This window comes from Apium graveolens, chromosome 4, assembly GCF_009905375.1.
Source record: "Apium graveolens cultivar Ventura chromosome 4, ASM990537v1, whole genome shotgun sequence".
Classification (NCBI taxonomy): Eukaryota; Viridiplantae; Streptophyta; class Magnoliopsida; order Apiales; family Apiaceae; genus Apium; species Apium graveolens.
In genome coordinates this window covers 275,326,628-275,336,565 of record NC_133650.1, presented here as the reverse complement: position 1 = coordinate 275,336,565, position 9,938 = coordinate 275,326,628, and the positions used below count along the sequence as shown (strand labels likewise).

At 35.3% G+C, this 9,938-nt stretch overlaps 1 protein-coding gene and 6 non-coding genes across 7 annotated transcripts; 6 read left to right on the top strand and 1 right to left on the bottom strand.

Moving 5' to 3' along the window:
- Positions 1–863: 863 nt before the first annotated feature.
- Positions 864–1,026, top strand: LOC141722809 (small nucleolar RNA snoR134). The gene has a single exon (XR_012575811.1). It is a non-coding gene; the product is annotated as a small nucleolar RNA snoR134 (small nucleolar RNA).
- A 260-nt stretch (positions 1,027–1,286) lies between these two features.
- Positions 1,287–1,373, top strand: LOC141722806 (small nucleolar RNA U36a). Its single transcript, XR_012575808.1, has one exon. It is a non-coding gene; the product is annotated as a small nucleolar RNA U36a (small nucleolar RNA).
- A 32-nt stretch (positions 1,374–1,405) lies between these two features.
- Positions 1,406–1,496, top strand: LOC141722775 (small nucleolar RNA Z223). Its single transcript, XR_012575778.1, has one exon. It is a non-coding gene; the product is annotated as a small nucleolar RNA Z223 (small nucleolar RNA).
- Positions 1,497–1,559: 63 nt separating this feature from the next.
- Positions 1,560–1,674, top strand: LOC141722779 (small nucleolar RNA Z278). Its single transcript, XR_012575782.1, has one exon. It is a non-coding gene; the product is annotated as a small nucleolar RNA Z278 (small nucleolar RNA).
- A 59-nt stretch (positions 1,675–1,733) lies between these two features.
- Positions 1,734–1,835, top strand: LOC141722797 (small nucleolar RNA snoR69Y). The gene has a single exon (XR_012575799.1). It is a non-coding gene; the product is annotated as a small nucleolar RNA snoR69Y (small nucleolar RNA).
- A 91-nt stretch (positions 1,836–1,926) lies between these two features.
- Positions 1,927–2,034, top strand: LOC141722802 (small nucleolar RNA snoR97). Its single transcript, XR_012575804.1, has one exon. It is a non-coding gene; the product is annotated as a small nucleolar RNA snoR97 (small nucleolar RNA).
- Positions 2,035–2,288: 254 nt separating this feature from the next.
- LOC141719668 (uncharacterized) lies at positions 2,289–6,625 on the bottom strand. Its single transcript, XM_074522047.1, has 4 exons — positions 5,118–6,625; positions 4,608–5,039; positions 2,846–4,242; positions 2,289–2,488 (listed from the first exon to the last, which is right to left on the bottom strand). Exons 1-4 carry the CDS (start codon positions 6,623–6,625, stop codon positions 2,289–2,291), a joined length of 3,537 nt encoding a protein of 1,178 aa, XP_074378148.1.
- Between the last annotated feature and the right edge of the window lie 3,313 nt (positions 6,626–9,938).

Below are 9,938 nucleotides of genomic sequence, written 5' to 3'. Positions count from 1 at the left end.
AGATAAGTTATAAATTGACTAAAGCAAAAAAGATACATAAATAATGAAAGTAAATAACTAACCCCACAAAATATCTCAACAGATGAAATTATGTAACAATTTGTCCTTCACGCCTTGAACGACCACGAATCGATATTATGTCATACAGGTACTTCAATAGAGTTCTTAACACGAATCGATAGTGTTTTGTTTTAAAGTTTAACTATCCAAATTTTGAATCATTCGATATAATACATACAAAATAATATGTAAATATTTAACTTCATTAATCTCAATAATATATAATTACCGTATTTTATAAATTATTTTTAGAAAATAATAAAATTATAAATGTATAATTACTCCGTACATGGCACAAATTATAGGCTATTATATATAAAAAAGAAAGGAATATTTAATGTAGTACATCGGATATGCCCCTTAATAAGTGCTATTTTTGTTTAAAAAGTGTTTTCTTATATAAAAAGTGCTATCGCAAGTTGTATAACATCGTTAAAAATTGGTAAATAATAAAAAAAAATACACAACCTGTTCGCCATTTTCATAATTACATTTTAAAAATATTATTATCGTTTTTTTTATTCGCTAAATAATGGAGCGAGAGCGTCCCAGCAAGAAAAAGAGGAAGTAATCTGATTAGCAAGGCCCAGTGATCAAATGGGCTTTTCTGCTGGGCCTTTCTAGTCACCAACCCAAACCTTAAAATTAGGGTTCTGCAATCTCCCCTGATCCTATATAAACTTACCCCAATCAACCTTAATTCTCACATTCTCAGCCTCCATTCACCGTATAGTTTACATCTTCAATTTCATATCCATCTTTTTGTTTTTTACAAAAAATATATATGTATATTTTACTAATTTATGCACGTAGCACCCCGGGCTTCTCCGAAGGCATCAATTTGCAGGTATGAAGAAGAAAGCCCCAATGCTAGTGCTATACTTTCGCCGTCAAGTGTTGCAGTTTAGCCTTTTTGTACCTTACTCCTTCGTGGCTTCTCTTTGTGTCAAGTCGACGGCTAAATTAATACTCGATAAATTATTAACCTCTCCATAAATAAATTTTTGTTTTGTTTTGTTTTTCGCGTATGCTATGTGGTTATGTTATGATTTGCCTCACACACCTTTAGCCTTTTTTCTTTAAATTAAAAAAATACAGGAAAAAAGGTCTAGTCATTGAGGCAGATATTCTCTGCGGTGTTTAACGTGGAGGTTTAATTAATTCTTTCATTGTTTTACCTCTAAATATATCCGCTACATAATATTTTTGTTGAATGTTTAGTTTTGTGGCTATGATTATAAATTATCCGCGCTTCTGAGAGCAATCAATGAAGCATAAAGGATAAAAATGGTTGAATTTCTTGATATGAGCCTATTTCAATATTGTTTTGTTTATTAGATGAAAAAATTGGCAGTGATGATTGAAAACACAGCTTTAATGCCAGTTCTGCTTCAGAAAATTCTTGATCGAGAGAGCTGAATTAACCTGAGCCTTATTTTGAATTGAAATTCAGTTGATTATTGTGTTGAATTTGTTAAATTAATTGCGTTTTGTGTTTTGCCGGTGATGATATAATCCACTGCAATGAGGTGTGGTGGAAGCAGGACCCTGTTTACAGGGAGAACCACCTGTCGAAATCACATTTCATATGATATTACTGGATTTTACTGAGGCTAAGCTTTTTTAATCGAAATCGAATTTGATATTTGAAATGAACATGTTTTAAAATTCTTATGTGATGCGATGAAGATAGAATATCTAATCCCAGCTCTATTAGATCTTTCTTAGTGGAAGGTCAAGGACTATACTTGTATTATATTTATCTGAGCTCACATTGTTCAGTTTAATTTGTTATGATTGTTATGTAATTGCGTTATAGCTTGAATGAATTGCGGTATTGAGTTTTAACTATGCACTATGCTGTTGAAAATGATGTGGGCTTAGTGTCTGAAAAACTCAGAAAGTTATGTGATATCATCAGCCTCTTCCTCAGTTTGTTCAACAGGATTGGGGTCAAATCAAAGCACAATATTTGTTATAAATTTGAGTATTTTAGACTTGATTGTTTTTGCGTATTTTAGTGTCTTGTAACCATTCAAATAGGTATAGAACTTTAGTTGACCACTGACCACTGTGTTAAGGAATGAGTTGGTATTATATTTTACGTTTTGTCTAAGAAAGAGTGTTTCCTAATGTTTCTTTTGTTGTTTCTCAATGCTTAAAATTTCGCAAAGCAACCCCTTATTGGAGAGTTTGTCAGAAATTTTTATGTGCTTTCATGATCAAGTCTAAGAGGTGTTGTGCACATCAGCAATAATATCATCCATTCTTAACTCTTGCATAATGTCGAAGACCTTCCACGACCTCGTATGATAACAAATGTCAGCTATTCCCAACTCTTGCATAATGTCTACGGAGGGGAGAACTCCGTGGAATATTAATTTTACAGAAACATTGGCACTGGCTGGAAAAAAACCATTCAACATACCTGAAAAGGTTAATAAGATATTGCAGAATTTCTACTATGCAATTTTGTAAGAACCGTAACATGATTGAAGGACATTCACGTAGAAATATCTGGCATAATATGTTTTGAAACTCCTGGAAGGAGTTTGGAAGTTCATTGTTGGATTCCAGTGAACATATTTTAGAGGTCATTTATTAATTCTGAATGATAATTTCCAGATGAATGAATGAGTAATCTGAACTATGAATGAGATATGCTTTTTTGACAAAAAAGGTATATAAATTTCTGAATGAATATCTTTTATATTTTATTTTTTTTTTAAATCAAAAACGACTTTCATTCAACAAATCAAATCAAACGAAAGAGCCTCCAACAAACACGTAGGAGGAGACGTGAAAACAATATGGGAATTAGCTAAACAAGGGACTCTAGCCAATGTATGTGCTACCTTGTTGGCTTCTTTCCGAATAAAACAAACTGAAACTGCTATCATACTTAGTAGCTCTTCCTTACAATCTTCAACAATATCACCTACTTCCAGCAGATTCTTCTTTCCTCCTGTTATTGCTTTGACACCCAGCATAGAATCAGACTCTAGAGTTACCAAATCAGTACTGAAACTCTCCTCCTTAATCCAAGACAACGCCTCCCTGATCCTTTTAACCTCAGCCTCCAAAACAGATGCAACCATAGGAAAACACATAACTTTCCCTGCAATAAACGATCCCAGGTGATCCCTTAAAACCATCCCTATCGAGAAATTCTGGGAATTTGGAAAAACGGATGCATCGACATTGACTTTGACAGCACCCATATCTGGTTGATACCATTTTTTATCACCTTTCTCCACTAATAGTCTTATCTGACCACTGGTACTTGTAGGTTTCTTCTTCGCCTCCAACCACTCTGAATGCATCTTAAAACTACTGTCCATAGCAAAAGCAGCTGTGACAACTTTCCCATCCCAAACTCTCTTGTTCCTCCAATACCACACTCCCCATAAAACTATGCAAATTTTAGCCACTTCATCTGCAGTTGCAATACTAATTTTCTCTAACAACCAGTCGTGGGCATACTCTACATTACTCCAATCATACACTAAGCCCACATGATGCCGGCAATCACCTGCGAAATCACAATCGAAGAACAAATGTGCCATGTGTTCTATATCTCTCAAACACATCGGGCATGTGATAGGAACACTAACTCCTCTAGCACTCAGTTTCCTTCTAATCGGGATGACATTGCGACAAAAACGCCAAATAAAAACCTTGACCTTATGGGGAACTCTCAGATGCCATACTTTCTTCCAGCCAATACTTTGCACAACAACTTCATCCCCAAAATTCTTGTTAACCCAATAATGATAGCCTGATTTTGCACTATACTCCCCATTATTCGAAACCGTCCAGACGACCCTATCTGCAATATCTCTCTGAGGTATGTGTAATGCTAGAATAGCATCTGCATCTTCCTTCAAAAAGCGTTCTCTGATCAGCGGTTGATTCCACTTCCTCTCATTATTGTAAAACAGACTAGAGACAATATCATTCCTACCAGCATAGAACTGATTCGATTCAACACATAAATCCTTCTTTGTTCGCAGCCAATGATCCTTAGTGGCTTTGATGTCATTCCCGTTCCCCAACACCCATCTGAAACCACCCGAAAATTCCTCTTTAGCTGTCCAGATACCCCTCCATATGAAGCTAGGTCTGTTACCTATACTTGCTTTCAAAACTGTGGAACTTGGAAAATATCTAACTTTGAACAGCCTGAAAACAAGAGTATTTGTATCGTGCATAAATGACCAAACATGCTTGCCAAGTAATGCAATGTTGAAGCCATATAAGTCCTTGAAACCCAACCCTCCTCTACTCTTAGCATAACTTATTTTCTTCTAGGATAGCCAATTCAAACCTTTCTGATTTCCCGCTTTACCAGATCTCCACCAATAGTTATTGTACATTTGTTCCAGCTCCTAACATATGGACTTAGGGATTAAGAAGCAAGACATGCTATAGGCTGGTATGGCTTGGGCTACATTTTGAATCAGAACAGTCTTACCAGCTTGTGATATTAGTTTTGCTTGCCAAGATTGAATACGCTTGCTGGCCTTATCTTTTAAATAACTAAATACTCTAGTTTTGATCTACCTACGAGTGAAGGTAAACCGAGATATAAAGTATTTGCCAAATCATTGTGAACCCCGAGGATTGAGGAAATCTCCAACTGTTTATCACGTCTGACATTTGCACTGAAGAACACTCCTGACTTCTGGAAGTTGACTGATTGCCCCGAACAAGATTCATAATTTACCAACAATTGCTTTATACTCATGGCTTCCTCCACTGTTGCTCGGAAGAAAAGGAAACTATCATCAGCAAAGAGAAGGTGTGATACCATTGGAGCTCCTGGACAAATTCTACAACCACTGACTTCACCACTTGTTGCTTCATCAAGGGCATCTGATAAACCTTCAACATATATTAAAAAGAGATAGGGGGAGAGAGGATCCCCCTGTCTTAGCCCCTTCTTTGGCGTGATTGGACCAATAACAGATTCATTGAAACTGAAATTTTACGTGACTGTCTTCACACACATCATCATCCAAGCAATCCAGGTCTCACAAAAACCCATAACGACCAACCTTTGGCGGAGAAAAGACCAATTCACTCTGTCATATGCTTTGCTAATATCCAATTTGAGAGCTACTTCACCTTCTGTTCCATGTTTTTCCAGGCTCATATGATGGATTAATTCGAAAGCTACTAGGACATTGTCCGTAATGCTTCGACCTTTAACAAATGCAGACTGATTTTCCGAAATGACAAATGGCAGAATAATTTTCATTCTATTTGCAAGGACTTTAGCAATAATTTTGTAAAGGACATTGCAAAGAGCAATAGGTCTAAGATCTTTTAAGCATGAAGCATTTTCTTTTTTCGGAATAAGAACAACATTTGTGCAATTAAGCTCACCTGGAAACTTCTTTGTATGCAGCCAATCCTTACAATACTTGAAGACCTCTTGACCCATAATCGACCAAAATTTTTGAAAAAAAGCAGGATTAAGGCCATCGGGACCTGAAGCCTTATCAGGGTGCATCTGTTTTATAGCCTCTGTAAATTCACCAAAAGAAAAGTCCTCCGTTAGCAACTTATTCTGCTCCTCTGAAACCACCCTATGCCCTCTTGAATTTTGTGTTTCGCCTGTATTGTCATTCACTGTAAAGAGCGTATTGAAATACTCCTTAACCACTTCACACATTCCATCTTGGTCTTCAACTTTATTGCCATCATTATCATAGAGAAAACTGATCTTGTTAGCCTTCTTTCTTGCAGAGGCAGAAGAGTGAAAAAACTTCGTATTCTCATCACCTTCTTGTAGCCAAAACAATTTCGCTCTTTGTTTCCAGTAAGTTTCCTCTTGCTGCAAGAGAATATTCAACTTCTCTTTCTCGTCTATGTACTCTTGCACACTCTGAGTATCATTGCAGTCAGCTAGTCTATCAAGGTTCATCTTATGCTTCTTTACTTTCTCCCTGAATTTGTGAAAAAATGATCTCCCCCAGCGAGCCATAAAAAATGTAACCTCCATTAACTTCGGTAACAGGTGAGTCATAGGGATTGTCTTCCAAACCTCACTTACTTCCTGTGTAAAACTCGGGTCTTTCAACCATACATTTTCGAAACAAAACCTAAAGGTTTTCCTGCTAACATTCACTCTAAAAAGATCTAACAATAAAGCATCGTGATCAGAAACCGAAGTACGAACAACTTTCAAATTGTGCATTGGAAATTTACTCCACCAGTACATCGTAGCAAAACCTCTATCAAGTTTCTCCCTTACCCAAGATTGAGTCCCTCTGCTTTTCTCCCAAGTGTACTTACCTCCAGTTAACATGAGCTCAGATATCTGGCAGTCCTCCACTACAGTACGAAAGCCATCCAACAAACACTGAGGGTGAGCAATCAACCCTTTTTTATCCGAAGCATTAAACAAATCATTGAAATCCCCCCATATAAGACAGGGGAGTGAAGAAATGTCTGCTAGTATGCGAATTAAGTTCCAAGACTCTCTACGTCTCGTCCTTTCAGGAAATCCATAAAAACAAGACAAACGCCACGACGTAATATTATTTTCCAAAAACAGCATGTCAATATGATGTTGAGAATAACCAGAAACTTTACATTATAAAGAATTCCTCCATAAAACTCCTAGCCCTCCACTGCGACCTACTCTATCAACAGAAAAACAATAATCAAAACCAAAGCGTACTCTGAGTTCTTCAATCCTACTTGCAAACGAAATAGTTTCTATGAAGAAAATGAGACTGGGTTTATGATCTTTAATAAGATCATAGAGAGCACGAACTGTGCAAGGGTTCCCAAGCCCTCGACAGTTCCAACTTATGAAACTCATTGCGACTGGCTAGCTTGCATCGCAAGCTTAGCCAATAAAGAAGGGGAGGTCTCCACACAATCCACATCAGAAAGAGTAGAGTCCTTGTTGACAATATTTTGATTTTTTTGTTGGGCCATATTATCACCTAGATCGCTTCTTTGCCTTTTCCTATCTTCCAGGTTAAGCCCATACTGTTCTTCCAAGTCCAAATACTCAGGCCCATTAATATTCAAATTTCCCCCTTTGTGTACAACCTTATTATTTCCAAAATTTGAAATGCCCGTAATATCAGATGGAACAGTTGATCTCTCCCTATTATCACGCGAAGATCCAACTCGCATAGGATCAGATTTTTGAAAACCCGTATTTCCCGCCGTTGAACTATCCATCTCTCCCTGTCGTCCCCAAGCACCATCACCGTCTCCCCGGAGCCACTTGCTCGTAACACCTCCGGCCAGCTTCCTAGGTTGGGCACGCAACCAATGTCCCCACTCCTTGCTAACCTCCTCATTGCCAACCTCCAGCTTCTTTTGACAAAACCTCTCTGTATGTGAGAGCATGCCACAAACAAAACAAAAATCTCCTAGCTTCTCGTACTTTCTTACAGATTTTCTTCTTCCGTTTCAAAGGCCTACGAACATCCACTCTAATTCTCAGTCTCATGAATTCTCTCCAAATACTCGAATTGTTCTTCGTGTCGTACTGCAAGAATCGACCAAAGAAATTGCCTAGTTGTTTTTCAACCACTTCAGTCATGTAACCCACTGGCAAATCATAAATTTGTACCCAAAAATCCACCTCCACCAATGGCACTTTGATTGGATCTTCCCCAGTTTTGATTACATTCGTGACTAGTAATGCGCCATTAAAAGTCCACGGCCCGTTCGAAATCACCCAGTTCATATCATCCATATGATAAAACTGAAACAAAAACAACCCTGCCTTCAATTCCTTAATGTTGATGCCCATGGCAGGTTTTCATAAATCCGCCATCTTCGTTCTCATTGCCCGGCTATTGATATTCTTCTCTGTCAAAAAGCGACCAACAACACATAATTCAAATCGATTCACCTCCTTTTCCACCCCATCATCAAAGACCAATTCTTCATTTTCTTCATTTGTAATGTCCATATCTGCCAATTGCATCTCTATGTCGTCCATGATTGAACTCAAGAGAGAAGAAACTCCCACAATCTTAAAAAGACGGAGAGAAAAACTCAAATGCTCTCACATAAAAGGAGAGATTTTAATTCTCCCCATCAATTATTTTTTTAAAATTTAACGCATGCCATAGTTGATTTGTAAATACAGAAAAACTTTTTAAATTTACTGAATGTCATTAGTGATGTACATGAAAAAACAATAATGATATTAACCAAGATAATAAATCAATAAATAATTTGTTAACATAATTATACATCAAAATGGTTTTTTCCTGCGACACATAATTTGAAACTCCAATTTCAATTATTGATATCCGACTTAAAAAATGACGCACAAAGTTATATTTTTTTTTTTAAAGTTTGTATAGCATGTAATGTTATAGAAGTTTGAATATTATACCATTTTTAGTTGTTTGGAAATTTACGTTTATTATATTTTTATTTAAGTAATACTTCCTCTTCCTTCCTATTTGTTTAAACTTTTTTTTTTGGGATTGTTATTCTAATTGTTTATGTTTCAATATTTTTCAAAAATAGTAATGTTTTATAATTTTTAAAATAATTATATCTTCTAATTTTTTTCACTATACCTATTTTATAAATATAATATTAACCGTTCTCACTATTTTATTCACTTTTATAATCTTCCTCCACTATTTTATTATTTTTTTTAAAATTTGTACTCAACTCAAATATAAATATTTAGGAGGGATGGATGGAATATCATATTATTTTGACCAACTAAAAAGTAAACCATGAAAAATTCAATTTTTACTACAAAAATGACAGTATTTATGGCATAGATACAAGTAATCGAGTAATTTATTAAATCAAAAAAAAGTAAATACTCTTTTGAATTAAAAAATTTAAATATTGTGTAATAGGAAAAGTAATTTTAATTGATATTAAAAATAAAAAAGTATATACTTCACGTTGCTATTTGTTTAACTTTTCAAAAATATGAACATAAATAAAATTTATTTTTTATTAATTATTTGAGTAAAACTTAATTTTTGAAGTAATAAAAGTGACATTGGTAAGTGATTAAGGAGATGCACGAGCAGAGCGTGACGTGAATAGTTCAGCTGGATTTCAAAGAAGGATTTGTCCATAAAAAATTAGGTGTCTTCCAGATACAAAAATTATAAGCAATGATTATTTCATGAAGTCATCTAGATACAAAAGCTATAAGCAATGATTATTTCATGGATGGTCTAGTTCATTACCTTCCATTAGAGCACCCCCGGTGGGGGTATGTTGCTACATCAGACCATCTGAAGTGGTTGAATTCTGAAAACTGGGCACTCTCTTTTTACCGGGATTGTCCCATTTGATTATTCTAATATATATTTAAAATCAGCTGTATGTGCGTTACTTTACTTTTTCAATTTATAGATACCTACTAATTGTTTTTCTGAATATAACGTATATATTTCTAACGTAAACTTCAAACACGGTAACATTTTTTCCCTATAAATACTCTCAATTCTCATACCTTATTCATAATCTTTATATACTCAAAAAAATTAAAAAAAATCTTTGGGAAAATATGAATCCAAACAATTCCAACAATCCTCCATCTTCAAATTCTCAAAATTCAAATCCTCAATTTTCATACCCATATCCAAATTTCTATCTTGCAAACCCACAAAATTTTAATTTTAATTCTCAAAATCCGAATTTACCATACCAATTTCCATTTTCTCTGAATTCTCAATTTCCATTTTCTCAGAATTTCCAATTTCCATATCCTCCATTTTCAAATCCACAATTTGAAACTCAACAAACACCCACCAATATTCAAAATTCTCCACGTGCGCAAGTGCCGGCTTTTGGTCACAGAAACATTATCGATTTAAATGATGATTGCAAAGAAACTGAAGATTTAAGAGAAATTACCG